The 21304-nt window shown below is 32.8% G+C and overlaps 3 protein-coding genes across 7 annotated transcripts; all 3 read left to right on the top strand.

Moving 5' to 3' along the window:
• Positions 1 to 6829: 6829 nt before the first annotated feature.
• Positions 6830 to 7661, top strand: LOC140975032 (adenine phosphoribosyltransferase 5-like). Its single transcript, XM_073438520.1, has 3 exons — positions 6830 to 7124; positions 7310 to 7420; positions 7522 to 7661. The coding sequence occupies exons 1-3, from the start codon at positions 7034 to 7036 to the stop codon at positions 7659 to 7661; spliced, it is 342 nt and encodes a 113-aa protein (XP_073294621.1). The 5' UTR covers positions 6830 to 7033.
• Positions 7662 to 7702: 41 nt separating this feature from the next.
• On the top strand, positions 7703 to 10525 carry LOC140975742 (adenine phosphoribosyltransferase 5-like). 5 transcript variants are annotated; one of them, XR_012175027.1, is made up of 8 exons: positions 7703 to 7993; positions 8179 to 8289; positions 8391 to 8483; positions 8913 to 9062; positions 9154 to 9212; positions 9295 to 9394; positions 9682 to 9752; positions 10155 to 10525. XR_012175027.1 is itself a non-coding variant. In XM_073439633.1 (7 exons), the coding sequence occupies exons 1-6, from the start codon at positions 7903 to 7905 to the stop codon at positions 9736 to 9738; spliced, it is 576 nt and encodes a 191-aa protein (XP_073295734.1). In that variant the 5' UTR covers positions 7703 to 7902; the 3' UTR covers positions 9739 to 9752; positions 10155 to 10525. The 5 variants fall into 5 exon arrangements, 4 of the variants coding, with proteins under 4 accessions (XP_073295734.1, XP_073295736.1, XP_073295735.1 ...); XM_073439633.1 differs by lacking the exon at positions 9295 to 9394 and having other exon boundaries at positions 9154 to 9227; XM_073439636.1 differs by lacking the exon at positions 9295 to 9394 and having other exon boundaries at positions 7704 to 7993.
• A 2933-nt stretch (positions 10526 to 13458) lies between these two features.
• LOC140975746 (uncharacterized) lies at positions 13459 to 21218 on the top strand. Its single transcript, XM_073439640.1, has 11 exons — positions 13459 to 13987; positions 14629 to 14697; positions 15185 to 15274; positions 15783 to 15907; positions 16613 to 16808; positions 17476 to 17651; positions 18594 to 18723; positions 19332 to 19492; positions 20116 to 20207; positions 20348 to 20444; positions 20831 to 21218. Exons 1-11 carry the CDS (start codon positions 13679 to 13681, stop codon positions 20874 to 20876), a joined length of 1491 nt encoding a protein of 496 aa, XP_073295741.1. The 5' UTR covers positions 13459 to 13678; the 3' UTR covers positions 20877 to 21218.
• The last annotated feature ends 86 nt before the right edge of the window (positions 21219 to 21304 follow it).

Raw genomic sequence — 21304 nt, 5'->3', positions numbered from 1 at the left:
ATTTATCGCGTAGTCGAATGATCCAAACTCGAGTCTTGGAACTTATGCGGAGCTACTCACTTGCAATGTTCAAGAAGATGTGTACACTTGCAAACAAAACACTGTATATATTGATAAATAGAATATGCATATTAATTAATTTATAGACAAAAATAAAATCCAATCACATCAAATCATCACATGCAACCATATCATTAGTTTCATCTCTTTGGAATCGGTAGTCCAACTTGTCATCCAAGGTTGTGTATCCATCCATACCGAAAACTCAATCGACCACTCGATCAAATGGAAATATGGGGTTTTTCAAATGTGATATCGAACAATATTCAAAATAAATTTACCATAATTTATTCCAAATAACATAAGAAACAGTAATACTCCAAAGTTGTAGTGACATTTTCGCATAAAATTTGACGGTTTTTATAACTATTATATCGTATGTGCATGTAAAAAACGGCAAAAATTAGACGGTCTCACGGGTCGTATTTTGTGAGACGGATATCTTATTTGGGTCATCTATGAAAAAGTATTATTTTTTATGCTTAGAGTATTACTTTTTATTGTAAATATCGATAGGGTTGACCCGTCTCACATATAAAATTCGTGAGACCGTCTCACAAGAGACCTACTTGTAAAAAAAATGTAATCCTTCCCCTAGATTCCAAAATTTTTTGGCAAAACTTGTGTTACAGATCGTATTTTGTGAGACAGATCTCTTATTTGGGTCATCCATAAAAAAATATTAATTTTATGCTAAAAGTATTACTTTTTATTATTAATATCGATAGAGTTGACCCGTCTCACAGATAAAGATTCGTGAGACCGTCTCACAAGAGATTTACTCAAACTTTTTATAGCAATTATATGTGATATTATCGAATCTTTGGCTCATCATTTGCACTAAGACAAAACAAATGAGAAATCCAAAAAAATATGATGTCGTGCTTATTTGTTTTCCTTTTCAACTCATCAAAACTTATGGATCTTAGTCATTCTTTATTTGACTTTAATATGTGAACATAATCATAATACTTATGTATATATATATATATATATATATATATGATGGACAATGGGATGTGAAGAAATCTTGGAAATTTAGGATAAGTAGGAAAATAGGGCCCCCTCCTGATTTAATAATAATTAGGGTATCATGCTTGACAGTACACCACGCGTGCGCTTAAACAGTGTTGTACCATTATATATATATATATATATATATATTCGAATATTTTTTTCTAAATTATTGAGAACAATAAAAAAAATATTAATTAACAAATTAAATATTACAGAAAAAATAACAAAATATTATAAATAATTTATCGTAACATCATTATTTTACAAAAATAACATCAACTCTATGTTAATAATTTTCTTCATTGCATCAAACTTATATTATTCAACAAAAATATATTAGAATTAATAATATATATATATATATTAATTTAATCGGATATTTGGATAGAGTATTAATGGGATTTTTTAAGTCCGCATCTACCCTCATACCTGAAAATCATTTAATCAGATAAAAAATTTCTTATATATATATGTTTTGATACAAGTTCTTGAAAAAAGCTACTATAATATGATACTAAAAGCTAAAATATGGTAGCGGGAGTATTTTAAAAATGGTTGATTTTGGTAATTACATCATCATATCGTCTAGACATTAGTTACTATTTAAAAGTTTGTTCACACCTTCATAACAAGTACTCAATCTAGGGTGGGATATTCATGACTCTTCGAGTCGAGCTCTAAGTAATTCAACAAGACATTTCGATTCACGAGCTCGATCGGGGAATCGAAAGCTTATGCTTATAACAAGTATTAATCAATTATTAAAAAAAAATTTNAAAAAAAAAAAAAAAAAAAAAAAAAAAAAAAAAAAAAAAACTCTAACTGAGATGATGCTCGAAGTAATCGGACTCGCGTTAAGTTTAGATCAGAGCGACTCGTTCGCATTATTTGCCAAACCTTAAGGATATTGTAAAATATTATTCTTTTGAAAAATGGATTGAAATTGTTCAACTGACCACGGGTACTTAAACATAGTAAAGTGTACAATTGTAGAATTTGTGTACTCTTAATTTATTATCCAAGTGGAGAATAATATTAAGGGTCTGCTAATCCCAAGCAAACAAGTGGAGATAATTTATTTAATATTCACTCGCAAGATTCCAATTAACTACGAATTTGATATTTATCTTCGAAATCGCGGCTTCTCTAGGCGCCAATTTTTCCTTCTAAACAAAAGGAAAACAATCATGTAATGCGATAAGGCACGTAACTGAGATTAAATATTTTTATCATGTTATTCTGTTGGTAAAAGTTATGTCTCCAAGATCTATGAGGTCTTCGGATTCAAATCTTATTCGTTGGAGTGAGATGTTTAGTTAATATTTATGCTAGATTTAGATAAATCTCCCACTTCAATTGTATAAAAAAAAAAGTAGGTTTTTCGTGAGATTGATCGACGCGGTCTATATATGCAGTAAAAATTAATATTTTTCGATATAAAAATAATATTTTTTCATGTCTCAAAAAAGTAATCTTGAGACGGTCTAATAAGAGTTTTTTGTTATATATATTTTGTGTGTGTGTGAGAGATATGATCGATTGGAAGATAATCGTCGAGCTATAATAGTTCGGATATTGAAATATTAAATATCGATAAATTAAATCGAGTTTGTTTTTCAAACCGAACGGAAGACACTCAAAATAATCTTTCATAGAAACTGATTAAATATTTTGAAAAGCATTTAAAAGATATGCAAGTTGAATGTGTAAAAATATTTTGCTGACATTTTTTATCAAACACTTGATATGCAATATTTTGAGTATTTGAAAAGCACATAAAATGTTTCAACAATACATATTAAAAACAGTGACAATAATTAAATATGATAAATAAATAGACACGAATTTGTTTATGAATGTTCGGATATTAACAACTCATATGTCAATCCTTATTTCACCTATAAATGATACACTAGAAGACTTTGATTTATACAAACTCATTTCAAGTTATGCTTATCTATTGTCTAATTGAAACTCCTAGTACACTTGATTGTAGACCGCAACCTCATAGTCTACACAATGTTTAACGTCTCTTATGCAATGACCATTCTTCAATGTCTTTGCGTGAAGACTCGTTCGACTAAATTTTGAAGCTCAACTCTCATATATATGTGTGTGAGTGATTGTGTGTGAGTGATTTTACAGTGTGTGTGTATATATGCAGAACCAACAATTTCATCGTAGTTTATCAGCTTCTTCTTTTATGATTTAGAATTTGAGTTGTGAAGATTGTTTGTAGATCATTATCTTATCTTTGTAATATATATTGAATCGTATAATTTGAATCATCGAGCTAAAAAATATGACCAAAATACAATAACTGGTCAGATTGTGTTGATTGATGTTTCCATTTCCGTTAGTTGATCGTGCGACTAATATTTCGCATATATAAGTTCGAACAAACCGAGCTGTTATGAAATATGACCAAAATACAATAACTGGTCAGACTGCGTGGATTGATGTTTCCGTTTCCGTTAGCTCAATCTTGAGACTAATATTTCGCCTATATAAGTTTCGAACAAACCTAGCTGTTATGAAATATGATGTGTATAATCGAGTTTTCTATTAATTCATTTTGGAGGCTTGTCATTACATCATCGAGTTGTGAGATATCATCAAAACACTGCAGCTCGTCAGATTTTCAGCTTGGTTGATTTCGAGTTTTAGCCTCCAACTTGAGATAACAACTTAACACTTGAATAAATATATTAGAAACATAATAAAAAAAATTCGTGATCATCAAAATCAAGATTGTTTGTATTTTTCAACCTAAAAATATATACACGGTTAATCAATGGATTTGATCATGTAGTTAAATGGGGCGATTTGTTCAGTCCATATTAAAAGTGGATAATTAAATCTATAAATTTTTCTAGAAAAATTACATTTTAAACATGAATATAACTATAATTTTTATTTGTCAATTTTGGGCATATTATAAATATTTATCTATGTTATTCAACAATGGAGAAAGCAAGAGAATTTTGTCCTATTTCTCATAAGCTCCTTGGAGTTTAAAACTATATTAGGTAACTAGGTTTTTAACTCCACAAACTATATAATATAATAATAATGTAAGGCTCATGTGTCATCCATAAACAAAAAGAAAATAAAAAATGTTATCTCAACGTAGGTCGATGACTGATAGTTCATCTAGCACCGACACCAAGATCTCAAATTTGAGATAATNTATATAATGGATGGTGCAAGCAAAGCAAGTGGATAAGATGATCTTAAATAAAATAGTCGTGATGATAATATATGGTATTGGAAAAGGCGTGCATTTCATATTTATTACACCTTGTGTTTTGTTCAATCAAGTGTCACGCTCTTTGACACCACACATTAAATTTTTAGGTCATAAATGTATAAATTGATATGCTTCTTTTTCTTTTTTTAAATTACATTCAAGACGAAGTTTTTTCGATATCACTTGGATCGAACCTAAATATCTTCTCTATTAAAAAATAGGTTTGTAAACTTTTTCATAGAATTATGTGAATTTTGTAGTTTATAATTGTGATTTATTTTTTATTAATTTTTTTAAAATAATTATTGGATATAGATAACCTCTTCAATTTTAAATTATTTTTTTTAATTTATGAATGTAAATGAATTTTACTTACTTAAAAGTTAAATCAATTTAATTTGTGAAAAACGACAAATGAACTATCCAATTTATTGAAATCAAAATTTCAATTTTTTATGTCAATCCAACATATTAATGAACAATATTTTTATAAGTTCATAATAAAATTTTATTAAAAGAACACTCAAAATAATGAGTAGCCTTTTATAAAAAAAATCTAATCATTACTGACAATTTGATCAACATTGTTCTACATTTCATTGGCTATGGTATCCCTCCATGCATTAGCATTTGCTCGTTGTTTTTGAGTATTAAATAACTGATCAAAGTCGTTACCTTCATAAACTTGTGCTGATGAAAACAATTGAACTTCATTATATAGTTCAATTTGAAATTCATCAAATTGACACTTCTTTCAAAGAAAATTGTGTAATATAGCATATGCCAATACAAGCCCTGTTAGGGGTGGGAAAAAATACCGAATTTTCGGTATACCGAGATTACCGTAACAAAAAAATATTGAATTTACCGAATTTTAAGTATACCGAAGATTTCGGTACGGTACGGTAACAATACCGAATTTTTCGGTACGGTAACGATATCCAATTTGAAAATTTTGGTATATACCGAAATAACGAAAAAATATACAAAAATTTTAAAATATATAATATTTTAAAACAATAAATTATAACTTTTTTTAAAATGTAAGGTTTTTTTGGTTCGGTATACCGAAAATTTTGGTATAGTATCGGTATGAATTTTCTTATACAATAATTTAAGATATAGATTAACTAAAATTAAAGAAAATAATTAAAAATAAAATGTTATATAATAATTAATAAAAAATTAAATTTTAATTATGTTTTAAAAAAGTACAAATAAAAAGAAAAATAAATAGATGAGAAAAGAATGAAAGTTTGTATTGAGTATGTGAATTTAGGAGATTTCTCAATTAAATGTACATACAAATCTTTAGGTTGAATCAAAGACTTTTGTTGACATTTTATTGTTGTACCTTAGGCTATAATTCTTGTACTTAATAGAATTCCATAGAGTCATTAAAAGTTTATTAACATTTTGAATACCTATAGACTTTTGTAGAGTTTTCAAAAGTCAAGTTTGAATACCACATGACTTTTTAAAATTCTACAAAAGTTTACATTGAATACCACTAAACTTTTATGGATTATATAAAAGTCTAGTTTGAATACCTCTAGACTTTTAAACTCCATAAAAGTCATTAAAAGTCTATAACCAATACACCCCTCTAAGTTATTTTCAAAGACAAAATGTAAATTTTATTCCTGTATGTATTGGTGTGTGATGTTTTTTATCATGTATATTTGTTAAATTAATTATAATTATAATAATGTAACTATGTTTTTTTCCCCAATTTTAACTATTTTTTTTCAAAATTATGTAACTAAATGACTACTATAATTGCTAGATTTTATAATTATATTTTTAAATACACGTAGATATGCATTTTTATTGAGAATGCGGTCCCACCTTAATTAAGTAAGTCTTATTTCTTTTTTGTTTTTTTCAAAAATGAAAGGCTTTCTGGTATAATTCAATATCCGGTTTATATAACCAGCAACACGAAATCGTCGCGTTAAACATTATCCCCCATCTTTACGCTCTCAGCAAGGCTTTGTGCCACGTCCAGCCAGGTGTGCTCATCCCGCCCAATAGCGTAATTAGACCACGCTTGTAATATAGCTGCTACCTTTAAGCGTATCGTTTCTATCGAATCGTTAGGATGCACCAGTGGCAGGTCGGCTTCATATAGCCACACAGGTATTTTATCCTCTGCCTGGGGCTGCGGCTTACCGGGGTGACCNTATAATTATTTAACAAAACATATAAGACTAAAAATATCACATACCAACAAATACGGACTAAAATTGACATTTTGTGTTTTTTAAATAATATGAATCAAATGAATATAGTTACTAAATTTTAAATTGATATCAAATTTAAGATTTTGTAAGTCTATTTTATATTTATTATCTAATTAGATTTCATAATATATTTTTAATGAACAAGTAAAATTTAAAATATAAATTATTTTAATGTATAAAAACTATTTTAGATACTATTCAATTTTATTACGTTTAAAATCATAATTTATTTTCCAGCTATGTCTTCTATTATAAAATAAAGCCACCATGCAAAAGGATCTTCCTCAGTTTAGCTTCCTTCTCTCTAGCTCAGAGATCATTTGCATCTGTTATTCACTTTCCCACTCTCCCCACTTTGAAAGGGAACTGAAACGTGATTTTAGGAGAGAAAAGGTTCTCGAAAAAAGGCAAGAAAATAACAGAAAATAAAGAGAAAAAGGAAAAAGGGACTCTGGAAAGAACGATGTTCGCCGCAGAGAATGGTTTAAGGGGTGACCCAAGATTGAAAGCCATTTCTGATGCCATTAGAGTCGTACCCAACTTCCCAAAACCAGGTCTTTTCTCCTGCTCAAATGAGAAAAATCTGTCTTATTTACTTGTGATTTTTGGCCCTCTGTGTTGATTATTGGCTGTATATTGTTCTTGTGAGGGAATTGTTTCTGGAGAAATTCACATTCTTGTGATTCTGATACGTGTTTTTGTCCTGTTTTGGTCTTAAATTTTGTATGGGTTTTTGCAGGGATTATGTTTCAAGACATCACGACTCTTGTGTCTAACCACAAGGTCTTCAAGGATGTTGTTGACATATTTGTTGATAGATACAGAGACATGGGAATCTCCGTTGTTGCTGGTAAAATTTCAGCCTTGTTAAAATTTCATCTGCTCCAAAACTTTTGGAATTCCCAGATAATTAAAGAAGTCAAATTTGTGTTGTTGAATTTTATGTTGTAGGAGTCGAAGCCAGAGGATTCATTTTTGCTCCTGCAATTGCGTTGGCAATCNAGCCAGTCGATACACCTATGGATCAACATACTAAACTGATAGCTTGCATATCTCGAGAAATTTTTTTAACCACACTTTCAAAAATTTAACAATAATNTTTCCAGCTATGTCTTCTATTATAAAATAAAGCCACCATGCAAAAGGATCTTCCTCAGTTTAGCTTCCTTCTCTCTAGCTCAGAGATCATTTGCATCTGTTATTCACTTTCCCACTCTCCCCACTTTGAAAGGGAACTGAAACGTGATTTTAGGAGAGAAAAGGTTCTCGAAAAAAGGCAAGAAAATAACAGAAAATAAAGAGAAAAAGGAAAAAGGGACTCTGGAAAGAACGATGTTCGCCGCAGAGAATGGTTTAAGGGGTGACCCAAGATTGAAAGCCATTTCTGATGCCATTAGAGTCGTACCCAACTTCCCAAAACCAGGTCTTTTCTCCTGCTCAAATGAGAAAAATCTGTCTTATTTACTTGTGATTTTTGGCCCTCTGTGTTGATTATTGGCTGTATATTGTTCTTGTGAGGGAATTGTTTCTGGAGAAATTCACATTCTTGTGATTCTGATACGTGTTTTTGTCCTGTTTTGGTCTTAAATTTTGTATGGGTTTTTGCAGGGATTATGTTTCAAGACATCACGACTCTTGTGTCTAACCACAAGGTCTTCAAGGATGTTGTTGACATATTTGTTGATAGATACAGAGACATGGGAATCTCCGTTGTTGCTGGTAAAATTTCAGCCTTGTTAAAATTTCATCTGCTCCAAAACTTTTGGAATTCCCAGATAATTAAAGAAGTCAAATTTGTGTTGTTGAATTTTATGTTGTAGGAGTCGAAGCCAGAGGATTCATTTTTGCTCCTGCAATTGCGTTGGCAATCGGCGCCAAGTTCATTCCCCTGCGTAAACCAGGGAAGCTACCAGGTAAGCTAGAATGAATGGATTCATGAGGGTAATCATTCTCGTTTAGGAGCACAGATATGAAGCATTTGCCAGCACAATTTCGCTTGCACGAACCCCAAATAGTGGGCATGGGGTGTTACACAAACTTCCACCACCAGCTTAAAGATCTTGTCACGTTACACACTTACGCTTATGCCGCAGTATTTTGGTCCGTGCTTGGATTTGAGAATTTCAAATTACTTGTCTTGCTTAGATGAACAAAATTTAAATCCACTCCATGTCAAGTTCCTTCCCCTAAATCAAATCAAATCCATCTATTCAAGCTAAACCTTGGTGAATTTCTCAATTTACACGGCCACTCCATACCCAAATATGTTTCTTCACAGAAATCTTGCCATGCCTCAGACATTGCCGAGTCTACTTGAGAAATTAAAGTTCAGTATTGTCCAGGTGAAGTCATTATGGAAGCGTACGAGCTCGAGTATGGCAATGACTGTTTGGAAATGCATTTGGGTGCTGTTCAACGAGGCGACCGTGTGTTGGTAATCGACGATTTGGTGGCCACAGGCGGGACTCTATCGGCGGCCATAAGGCTATTAGGTGTGTCCCTGAAGTGGTATTTCAATATAAATTGTTATGGCTTCTATTTATGTTTTATATTGATCCACATTCATGCTCTTTGGTTGCCTAGAACGTGTTGGAGCCGAGGTAGTTGAGTGTGCATGTGTTATCGGACTACCCGAGGCCAAGGTGATTAAAAAAAATTTATTGCCTGTGAATTCTTCTCATTGTGCAGTTGATTATCTGTAATATTTATCCTGTTTTCTGTCAGATTGTTATATGTGTGAAACAAGCCAACATTTTTTGCCCATGTTTTATTGGTTTAGTTTGATAGCATGGTGGGTACTTCTTGCATTACCAAGAAGATGCAGGTATTCATGATCTTGTGGATGATTCTTTTAAAGCTAAGTTCGGATGGATATTTCATCTCAGCAAGGAATTTGGATTAACATATTTGAAATGACCAATCATTCAGGATTTGAAATGCCTTGATTTAGTTGATATGCATGGTTAATATTGAATTCGAATGGAATAGTCTGAAATGTTTGAAATCCAAATCTACCAAATCCTTTCATAACAATATCTAATCAATCTCATTATTATGGTGTTACGAGCGCTTTGATTCTGCGCAGAAATTCATTGTTTCATCGATGTACAGGGGCGGCGCAGATTGGATGGAAAACCACTCTACATCTTGGTAGAGCCTCGTCAATAGAAATTTATCATCTGGTACTTTGGATACCCACGCCCTTTATTCCTAGTCATTGCACATGTTTCAGTTCAAATAGTTGTGGTCACATAATGGATAAATGCCCTCTATATCCTGGTAATTGCACCTGCAGCCTGCATTGGTGTCACCGGATAGACTACCGATTTCGTTAATTTTTTTTGGCAAGATTTATCTCTACATGATCGAATATAATCTGCACACCTTTAAGAATTATGCTAAGTATCACTTGGAATAAGGCCAACGATTTTGTAAAGTAAGAGATTTCTGTAAAATAATGTGATTTTAAATGCATGTATAGCGAAGAACAATGCAATCATGGTTTCTACCTGTGGTCCTCAAGCACCCTCTAACAAATTGTGCTGACATTATTCACTTTGTTTCTTGTCTGCCCATTTGATCAGATCCGGGGATCAAGTTCTTCCGAGAAAACATCGTTTCATTAGACGTCCCGCCGAGCTATGCAGGAATGGTGTAAACTTCTGAGATTGCACATGAAGTGTGATTCTTCTGGAACTGGACTCCGCATGTAAATGCTTAGTATCAGCTGTGGAATAAGTTCTTGCATCTTTATGTTCCCTTTTTCCCTTCTATGTATTGCTCTATCTATGTATTCACCTTGTGTCTTTTCTCTCATTACATTGTATTGGTTTGGTTATTGCAGGTTTTTTGAGTCACCATTTTTTCCTTATTTGAATGATGTTCTGTAATATCTAACATAGGTTCAAATTTCAATGTCTACTACTGGACAGAAACAAGCAGCTTATTTAGTCTCTCTTATTTTTGCAATATGGTACTTATTTTTGTTTTTCATGCTCATTTAATTAGTTTTAAAGTTTAAATATGCATTCATGAAATGCTCACGAGAACATAATCCTTCTTATGTAAGATTTTTTTTTTAAAAAAAGAAAATGTGTAAGACCTAAATATTTTGGGATTTTTTTTAGATAAATACATTTATATGTTGTCTCAGTTTGATTGTAAGTCCGAATTTCATCAAAAATCCAAATGGTAGAAGAAAATAAGGCATTTATAGTTTTTTTATATCACAAGGTCATTATATTTGAAAAGTATTACAAATAATATTTGCTAATGCACTTTAAATATTTCAAATAAAATGGATAATTTATTCAAAAATTATTTTGATTTTATGTTTGTCTATTTTTATGATATTGTAATTGTATTTAAAAATATAGACGAACATGTTAATTATTTATATATTTTTTCTAAAGTTTGTAAATATGAAAAATTATTTTTATTTGAAAAGTATGCAATCGTCACAACAAGAAAAATTTAATTTCTTCGAGTAAAAATCGACAAGTTATTAATAATTATGCAGGAACATGGTGTGAAAAAAATGCAGAGTTTTTCAGAAAGACTTGAAGACAAAATCCAACTTAGTTTCTTATGATTTGTTAATTTGTTGAAATGTTTATTAAGAATCTTGAAAATCCAAGGAAAGTTACCACAAGATGAAGATAATTTAATATTATACATAGATGACATTGACCATTATTGAGCAGTAGTTCTTACAAAGCTCATACGAGAGACTACTCTCCAAGTCAGAGCCCATACGGTGCACATCAACGAAAAATAATTCTATGCAATAAAAAAGATTTTTGAAAAATGAACATTATTTTTATTTGTTAAGAAATTTACATTAAAATTGATAATTGATAATACACGTGTTAAAAATTCTTTTAAAAAAATCGAATCTAAACAATATAAAACTAGATTGTTAAAATAGCAAACTTTAATCAAAATTATATTTTTTATATTGTTATTATTAAATCTTATGAAATTTTTTTTCCAGATTTTCTAAAAAGAGATTAATAACATTGACATCAATGTTATCATGAAAATGCAGAGTCGCTGAAGGGAACAACTTGAAATACTTTAAAAAGAGTTCGGTAAACTTGTCCTAAATGCATAAGTTGTTGGTAGACTACAATAAATTGATAAAAACACAATATCTAGTCAAATCACATGATGTTAGTAGATTTATATTCAGCTGTTATATGTAATACAAAAATTTATCATCCAGATTCTTGAGAAGCCATTGACTTAGTAAAATAAAAGTTTTCGAGTACATGACTCTATACTTGGAGCACGAGATTCGAGTACCTCTAAAACAAATGCTAAGTCGGAATCATCTTTATATAAGTTAACCCAAGCAAAAGTTGAGGCTCCAGAGTCCTATCCCAAGTCATCAATTCAACCCATTTGGTAATATTGATCTCTAAGGGATATAAGACATCACCAGCAGATAGATACGAACTTCTTCGGACTCATGGACCTAATAATTCGACCAATTAGCACCCAAATAGGTGCACATCGCATTGCCACGAATATAAGAAAATAAAGTTGCACATTGACTAACAATTATATCTTTTGGCATAATAATAAACGCTTGATCTTAATATTCCTAATCCATTTTGGTGTTAAATAGTAATCTAATTTAAAATTTATTCTAAACATTTTTATGCAAAAATTCATAACCACCAAGTAGGGATGATAATTTTCCCGGCGGGGAACCCGAAACGAGACAGGTTTGAAACTATTTTTTGGGTTTGACAAATTTTTTTAATTCCCCAAACCGATCTTTACATCCCTCCCATTATTACTTTTGAAGCAGTGATAGAAATTTGATCTTAGTGAGTTTGAGTTCGGACAAGAGGGATACAATTAGGGGCGAGGATGAGGACGGTGAACCCGTCCCAACCTCATCTCGTTGCCATTCCTACTACCAAACATAGGTGAGCTAAATTGACTTAAAACATTACTCTAATCGAGTTTGAATGTAAAACAACTTGATTCCGAATTTGAGTTTAAACTCGAGAGCAACTCAAATGGTTTCAATTTTGGTGCATCAAGCTTGACTTTATAGCTTGAAAGTTGAACTCGAGTTTTGGTCTTGTATTAACAGAAGTAAGACAACAAAGTGGAGAAGTTAAGAGCAAGTTCTGAAAAACGTGTAATTAGTCTAAGCATTAGAGCGAAGTTTAAAGTTTTTTCAGTTTAAATTAAATTAATATGAGCTTAAAGGTTTAAATTTTAAATTAAAAATATAGCTTTAATTATTTCAATCTAAATTTAAGAGTAAAACTTTAATTTTTTTTATCAAATTTATAATTCAATAAATTCTGTAGTTCATTTAAGCTCTTATGTCTTATTAAATTGGACTACTTAAAGGTATTAACATTTATATATATTATAAGTGGTAAAATGTCAATATCTAACACATATTGTATCGTTATAATTAACTATCTAAGATTGTACGCAGCTAGTTAATTTTTTAATTCATGTTTCTCTTATTGTTGTGTATCAATCTTATTTCAGAAAACATTCGCATCGATAATATTACATGTTAATAAAATCATTACATCTTTTTATTCATCGATTTTGTTTTTGTTTTTAAAAGTCGAGATTAAGCGTATTTAATCCAAAACGAAACATTGTAGACAAGCTTAAAGCTTAATTGAGTAGGTCTTTTGTGAGACGGACTGACGAATATTTATCTGTGAGATGGGTAAACCCTACCGATATTCACAATAAAAAGTAATACTCTTAACATAAAAAGTAATACTTTTTCATGGATAACTCAAATAAGAAATTCGACCCACGAAATTGATCTGTGACAGCGTTTCACATTAGTGTCCGTGAACTTAATTAAGCTTTTGGAACCTGTATGAACATAAAAACGTGCTTTAATGGACGCTAAAGCGCACCAGCCCCACAAGCTCTCTCACCCACACAAATAGAAAACCGAAAGAATACCAAACTCGAGCTGCTCGCGGCAATGACCAAAGTTCAAGTCTTGATTCTCCACATTTCCCCAGAGCTTAAATCGAACACGTACAGATAATTTCGAAGTTTCAACTTATTGGGTCGCTTAAAATTTGCTGAATTGCCTTACTTTATCTCAACAATGGCCGCCGCCGCGTCCACCACCGCCACATTAATACCCTTTTCTTCTCCAATCTTAATGCCTCGGGAGCGGAGCAATTCGCCGTCTTTCTTGTCCTTTTCCGTGCCCGGTGGGGCAATCATGTCGGGACACAAGAATTTTCTGCTAGTTTCTGTGTTCTCTGGCACTCGATTGGATAAGAAAATGTCTTCTAGGAGGTACAGAAGAGCGGTGATTGTAGCTGCAGCTGATTATTACTCTACTCTCGGGGTCCCGAAATCTGCTAGCAGCAAGGACATTAAGGCTGCTTACAGAAAGTTGGCCAGGCAGGTATTATTCCTTGGAGTTGAAGCAAATTTACTTGTCGTTTTTAATAATGATTGGCATTATATTGTTGTTTTGGTGTCATTTACCAAGTTTAATTCTTTATTTATCAATGTAGATGTTTACATATTGGGCTTTATATTTCACAACGGTTGAGCAGAGTACTTTATCTAAATTCTTTCTGTTCTTGATATCAATAATTCATCTTGAATTGTTATTTCAAGATATTGCGACTTGGTATTTTTGCATTGCTATAGTGTTTCACATAATGTCGCTTATCCAAAAATCTTGAGGCATTCAAATTGCATTAGATGATTAATCATTTTGGAATGCTCACTCTAGGTGAAGATATTCCTTCCACATTTATTCAAAAAGACGTCTCTATTTGCTGGAACTGGAGCCTTTTTATTGGCAGAGATTGATCCTCTTATCTGATATTGGATGCCTGCATCCTAAATTATTTGCTTCGAGTTTAAACTAGGTCAATTTATTGGTCTCGCTCTTATATTTACATGTGTGCCAGTGTTATTAAAATGCTACTGTGGTCAGTTGAAACGTACTTACCATCTCAATTTCTATGTGATATAGCACCATGGATATGTTGATTTCTTACTCTGACAGACATTGGTACTTTTTCCTTGCATCAGTACCATCCTGATGTCAACAAAGAACCTGGGGCGACTGAAAAATTCAAAGAAATCAGTTCTGCATATGAGGTAAGGACAGGACGTGACAGTTTAAGTGTTGTTTGACTCTGTCATTATCATCTGATTGTATGTTTCTTTATACTTATAGTGTTCATCTTACAGGACTGTTATCGAGATTTTACTTAAATATGTACTTTAATTGTTCACATTTCATTTAATTTTGAAATACATAAGCCCTTAGAGGCATTTGAGTTGAAGATTAATTCATTGTAAAGTGCGGGTCCGCACATACTTTGTTCTTTTCGTTGGCCAACCAAACTTTCTAGTCCCTTTCCTCTTTGTTTATGTTTACATCTCTCTCTCTGTTTTTAAAGTGTATACAATGATCATTATGGTCGAACTCTGCTTGAGGCATCTGTGCAATTGTTTACTTTTCACTCTTTTATTAACTGAAAAACTCATTTTCGGTTCATCGTGGTTGAGGTGAGTTAGACTTGTCTCTTGCAAGTTGCACATAGGAACTACGCTTGAGTAATCTGAAATGTGATATTGTCAGGTACTATCAGATGACAAAAAGCGAGCTATGTATGATCAGTATGGTGAAGCTGGAATGAAAAGTGCCATGGGTGGAGCTGGTGGTTACACGGTATTCCCTATATATTTTTTAACTTTTCAAAATTTATCAAATTTTTTTCTGTTTTTGTAGGAGAAAATTATGACTTGTTAAAACACTCTGCGGCATGGTGATATGCCACTCGTGTATATGCTGAACATACCTCTGTCATGGCTCAACCAAATAATGATAGATAACTTCTCTCTGGCTCAACTAGTATTAGGACTGTTGCTCATTTCCAGAGATTTCTGGCCAAACTTTCTAATCCTCTGTGTGTTCCTTGGAATAATTATTTTCCTTTTACCGTTAGTTCAATGTCGCGGTTATGATTTAAGTTTATTGACCTTATTTGTTATTAACTCCAATCGTGACACATCCTTCTTAAAAGGTTATTCACTCTTACTTCTGGCAGTCTTGCAAGATGTAATTAATGTAGCACCTCAGAACACCAGAATATTTGAGATCATTTTACCTGTAGCAAAAATCAACAAGAAAACAAGATTAATTTGTTGTACTGATGATACATTTGTTCCTTATGTAGGCAACAAATCCTTTTGACCTATTTGAGGCATTTTTTGGGTCCAGTATGGGTGGGTTCTCTGGCATGGATGGAACTGGATTTGGAGCAACACGTCGTAGTACTGTTTCCAAAGGTGAAGATCTGCGGTGAGTCAAGTTTGAGTGATTATGCTTGTGACATGTCATTTCATGTTCTATCACATTCATTATTTAGAATATATACTTGCTAGTGATTCTCTCTAAATCGAGAGTTCTAGGCAGGAATCAGGAGTTGGGATAACTTGCATGATTATCTCACGAGAATGGCTTTTAAGACCTTATTAAGTTATATTTAATTATTTTTTATCTGTCGATATCTTTAAACTCCTTTATTTATACTTCATACTTTATGTGGGTTGATGGTGTATGTTACAATTGTAACACATTGATATATTAAACTAATAAAAAGTGACTTATAAACTCGTGAGGGGTACCATCCTAAAAAGTTGTCACTCTTTATCAGACAATTGTAACATTGCTGACTCTTTGAGAAGTCGGCGTCTAGGGTTCCCACTCTAGATGGTTTTCACTCACCTTTACTGATGGTATTCCTTTTCTAGGGCGTCGCTTTCGCTACGTCGACTCTCAACGAGAGCACCAATGCTAGCTTATAAATGCAAGAGGGGTACCATCCCAAAAGACTTGCTTATTGGGTGGTGTAACCTCTTGAGTTTATAAGCCACTCTTTATTAGTTTAATATATCAATGCGAGACAATTTTAACAATGTGTTTAGTAGTGTGTGCTGCAACAAAATGAACTTTGACAATTAGTATCTTCATCAGATTTGACTCCTTATTCAAAATGCATTTCAGTTATGATATTACTTTGGAATTTTCTGCGGCTATATTTGGGGCAGAGAAGGAATTTGAGTTATCCCATCTTGAAACGTGTGAAATTTGTGCTGGTACTGGAGCAAAAGTAGGCTCCAAAATGAGGATATGTTCTACATGTGGAGGCAGAGGTCAAGTTATGAGAACAGAGCAAACACCTTTTGGCATGTTTTCGCAGGTACTCATCTAGGTATTTAATTAGTCTCTTGTTTCAAGGGTTCCTTTATGTCACGAGCTTTATCGGAAACATGTTGTGTCTTTGTGGTACCGAGATTAAATCAATCTAATTGGGAACAAAGGAGCTATCATTTTAAATGCTGTTAGTGAATATTAGAAAAAAACAGTTATACTACTCAACATATTTAATTCATGATCATGTTCAGTTTGTACAATATATTATTTCTATGAATTGAAGTAACAATGTCCAATGAACTTGGCATATATGGATTATTAAAGAGGTTAAATTAAATAAATCAATATTCTTGAGTGGCACTAATAAAATACTCGAAGTAACATTTTGTATACAAAATCGCCGGGGAGTTACAAACATGCAATGGTAGATTTTTTTTGTGGAAACATTTGGTGTTCCATATTACATCTAGTTATATGTGTGAGTGTGGAATCGGTATTGTTATTGTATGCTTTTGGTGAATAAGTGGGCCTCATATATATTTTAAGTTTCTTAAATGAAAAAATAGGACAAAGATGATATTAGGAACGACAAATATGGAGAGAACTTCATTTTGATGTGTAGTACAACTGTACTAAATTGATTTCGGAATTATGTAATTGGTCGTTACTCATGCTTCTGTTTGATATGTAATTAAGTTTGTGGAATGTGTCAGGTTTCTGTATGCCCAAATTGTGGTGGGAATGGTGAAATGATATCTGAATCATGTCGTAAATGCTCTGGTGCTGGTAGGATACGCGTTAAAAAAGATATCAAAGTCAAAATTCCTCCTGGAGTGAGCAAAGGTAGTATACTTCGAGTTGCTGGAGAGGGTGATGCAGGACCAAAGGGGTATGTGTGGATTTTACTTCTAAAAGATACAGAGTTTGTGATCTAGTATCTTATCCACCCATACCTATAAGTTGCATGATTGTGAAGTAATTGTTATGCTATTTAAGCGATGTAGTTGAATTAAGATTGTTTCGTAAGTTTTGACAATATCCTTTCCATACTCATGAAGAAGGGAAAATCAAAAGTCATTTTTGGAATTTTTATGTCCTCATCTTGTCTTCTTAAGGGGAACCTCTCCATCTCAAAGGAATAGATTTCCCTTTTTCTTCACATATCTTTTATGCATTATAATTTATGGCTATCTTCTTTTAGAATGCACTATGTAAAACTCGTAACTTATGTGGGAATATCTTAGTCTTTGACCTTATGCTAGTAAAATCCTTACAAGGAAATTGCTGCTTTTTACTAGTGCTGACTGCCTTTGAAATTTTAAGTATGTCACTTCTTGGATGGTATTTAGATTTGCATCCGAGACAGGTAGTAATGATCATTGGCAGAATTCATTTGCTCTGGCTGTTTCTTCACATTTCTCTTTTCCTTCCCATCATCCCATGTTCCTTTCAATTGGTCTGCTCAGTTGCTCTCCCAGAGCAATTAAATGTAAGGTTGGCTGAAGATATTCAAATCCTATTTTCATAGGATCTTCAGCCTAGGTCATTTTTAAGCCCTCAAGAAGCGTGTTATATAACAGTGATTGGGCAGATGTTTAGAAAGCGATAAAAGCTTGTGAGGATAAAAACAAACATATTGTTTGAGTGCTTTTCTAGCATATTGTTTGAGTGCTTTTCTTGTGCATTGTATGCTGAGTTTCTCTTACATGCCATTGGTTACCCTGAACGGTCTACGTTCTTTTAGGTAAAATTTAATATATCAGAAATGTGAATGGATACCTAGTGAAATTCATAGGTTTCACTCTTCCTTGTGCTTTTCATCGTTGTGCAGGGGTCCACCTGGAGATCTTTTTGTCTATCTTGACATTGAAGAAATACCTGAGATTCAAAGAGATGGCATAAATCTTTATTCATCAGTTTCAATTAACTATCTGGATGCCATTTTGGGAACTGTAATTAAGGTACATCTGATTTTGTACCGTTATGATTTAATATTTAGGGCTTTTACCATTAGTTTCGATCTTTGATTTTTTCCTTTAAAATGAATATCTTCAGAGTAGGTCTAACAGTGAGCTTCTTATTTGATTTTGTTTCAGTACGTGGTGCAGAAATGTAGATTGCATGCACATATGTTTTTACTTAATATGGGACTAATCATCCATGTTTTATGTATTAGTTTACATTTTCCAGCAAGTGGTTAAGTGCTATGTTTTGAATTCCTCTCAGTTGATTTTGAGACACTTGTAGCAGCCAACAAAAGCTTTGGGCTTCACATTTACTGCTTCATCGAATGGGTTCTAGTATGGGACTTGTGCATGTAGCATCCTGTCCCACATAGCATTCGTACTGAGCACCTTCTTGAACACCGAGTTTTAGACTCAACTTTTTTCTGTTGTAAATTATTTAAAATATTTGCGTACTTCAAGTGATTCCTTAAATCACCTCTTTGTTGGAAATAAAACACCGTCGTGAAAAATTAAGTTAAAAAATAAGGCACATAAAGTTTTCATACTGTGTTAACTGGTATTTGCTAAATGAAGACATTCTGATTCGGTGGTGTATGAAATAGGTTAAAACTGTTGAAGGAATGACCGAACTGCAGATTCCTCAAGGCAGTCAACCTGGAGATGTTCTCGTCCTGGCAAGGAAAGGTGCACCTAAATTAAATAGACCATCTATACGTGGTGACCATTTTTTCACTGTCAAAGTTAGCATACCAAAGCGTATAAGGTATATAGAATTCTTTCTCCTTTGCTACTAACTATTATATTGCATATCATGCAAACTTTGCTGAATTCTGGCGGGAATTAGGAAACTTTTTGGTTATCCCTCTAAGAACAAGACACGAACTCTTTTACACTGGTTATCCCTCTAAGGGTCCCACCATCCCAGGCATGACCTTGCTAAGCTCTTTCAGACTTTTGACACACTGTTATTAATGTACTTGAATAGCTGTGAGTACTAGTCCTGTCTTACTTTGCTACTCTTTTTCAAAACTTTTGATGGTGTTTCTTCCCAAATCCCAGCGTCAGCTACTATATTAAAAGCTATGCCTTGTTGCTCAAGTTGCTAGTGTAGTCTGTCTTATATGCCTACAAGGGCAGTTTTGCCGCCATTTCTGCATCATATTCCATACGCATGGTTGTCTTTTTATTTGTGGTTTTTCATTTTATTTTTTGAACTAGTTTTTGGGACTCTCAGACATTTATGTTAGAGCTTCTTTATGTGTCCATTGTCGTACATTCATGCCTGCGTGTTAGGTCGTTGCTTCTAGTTATGTCACTGATAGATAAAGCCATAAAGGTACCATAAAATTTAACTAGAGTGGACATTCATTTCTCATTTTGATTCAGCGCAAAGGAACGTGAACTACTTGAGGAGCTTTCTTCTCTTGCCAATCCCTCAACCGTTCGATCAAAGACACCCACGAAGGTTCAACAACCTGGTAAGAAATTCTTTGTAATTTTGAACAAAAATGAAACTTTACTCTTATTTGCTGTTCTGTTCAAGTAAAACTTCGTGTGTTTATTTGAAATATCCAATTGCTATCAACCATTAAAGCCTGGATCGATCTTTATATTACAGTTGAAAGCACGACAAGTGAAACAATTCCAGTTGAGCAAAAAACGGATGAATCAGCGGATCAAAAGGACTTGTGGAAGAAGCTGACAGATCTAGTTGGGTAAATATTTCCTCTTCATTTTCCGCTGGAAATGCATTGAATTTTTATGACACAGATATATATGTCGCAACTTATTCCGAATAGACAAATAAGGTACATGACATTTGAGTTCTCACTATGGAAAGACAATCTTTAGAAAATGACGAAAATATGTGAATGTTATGGTGGAAAGATGGTTACACAAGAATGAATCGAATTTCAACTTGTAAGCATACAAGATAAATGTTGGGATTTCAATTACTGCAAATAACATTGTGTTGGAGATTTAAGATGGTATATGAGTAGTGTCGTAGACACCATTATGTAAACATTTATGTTGTATTTTAGTCATATATTGCTGGCTAACACGGTGATGATGCGTGTAAACATGAATGTGGTGCTTGCAGATCGGTTGTAGATGGAGCTGTCAAATGGTTCAAAGATAACATCTGATTCTTCACACCCTCGTCGCATACCTACATGTAAATGCAGTCGCTTGGTACCGAGAAAACGACCAAAAATGGTTGGTGAAAGGATTTTGTACGCCATTTACTCTTCTATCCAATGCCATTATCAGATTTTGCCTGAGAAAATGAGCAAGAATCTGTTGAGAATTCTTCGATTTTTCCCCACACGCCAATTGGTATTGTAGTGTAGCATGGCTTACTATAGAGCGGGACCTCTCTTGAATTGTATTCTTTCGTGTTCTACGTCACAATTTACTTTTGTTCATGTTTTGTCAAATAGAGTAAAACAAAATGAAGGGGGGTTATTAATATTTTTTTAGAATGTAAACATTTCCCTTACATTTAATCCATATTACAAATTGTTTGTGGCTAATGTACCTAGGACTTCACTTAATAATTTTCTCACATTTCATT

The sequence above is a fragment of the Primulina huaijiensis genome, chromosome 4 (genome assembly GCF_012295235.1).
Source record: "Primulina huaijiensis isolate GDHJ02 chromosome 4, ASM1229523v2, whole genome shotgun sequence".
Lineage (NCBI taxonomy): Eukaryota > Viridiplantae > Streptophyta > Magnoliopsida > Lamiales > Gesneriaceae > Primulina > Primulina huaijiensis.
Note: the sequence above shows the minus strand (reverse complement) of the source record. Positions and strands in the feature narration are given on the sequence as shown.

Excerpts from the sequence above, each read along its gene's own strand:
- LOC140975742 (XM_073439633.1), top strand. The coding sequence starts at position 7,903 with ATGTTCGCCGCAGAGAATGGTTTAAGGGGTGACCCAAGATTGAAAGCC. Across the intron at positions 7,994-8,178 it reads ACCCAACTTCCCAAAACCAG|GGATTATGTTTCAAGACATC; the intron begins GTCTTTTCTCCT and ends GGGTTTTTGCAG. Across the intron at positions 8,484-8,912 it reads TAAACCAGGGAAGCTACCAG|GTGAAGTCATTATGGAAGCG; the intron begins GTAAGCTAGAAT and ends AGTATTGTCCAG.
- LOC140975746 (XM_073439640.1), top strand. The coding sequence starts at position 13,679 with ATGGCCGCCGCCGCGTCCACCACCGCCACATTAATACCCTTTTCTTCT. Across the intron at positions 19,493-20,115 it reads AGCATACCAAAGCGTATAAG|CGCAAAGGAACGTGAACTAC; the intron begins GTATATAGAATT and ends ATTTTGATTCAG. Across the intron at positions 20,208-20,347 it reads CACGAAGGTTCAACAACCTG|TTGAAAGCACGACAAGTGAA; the intron begins GTAAGAAATTCT and ends TTTATATTACAG.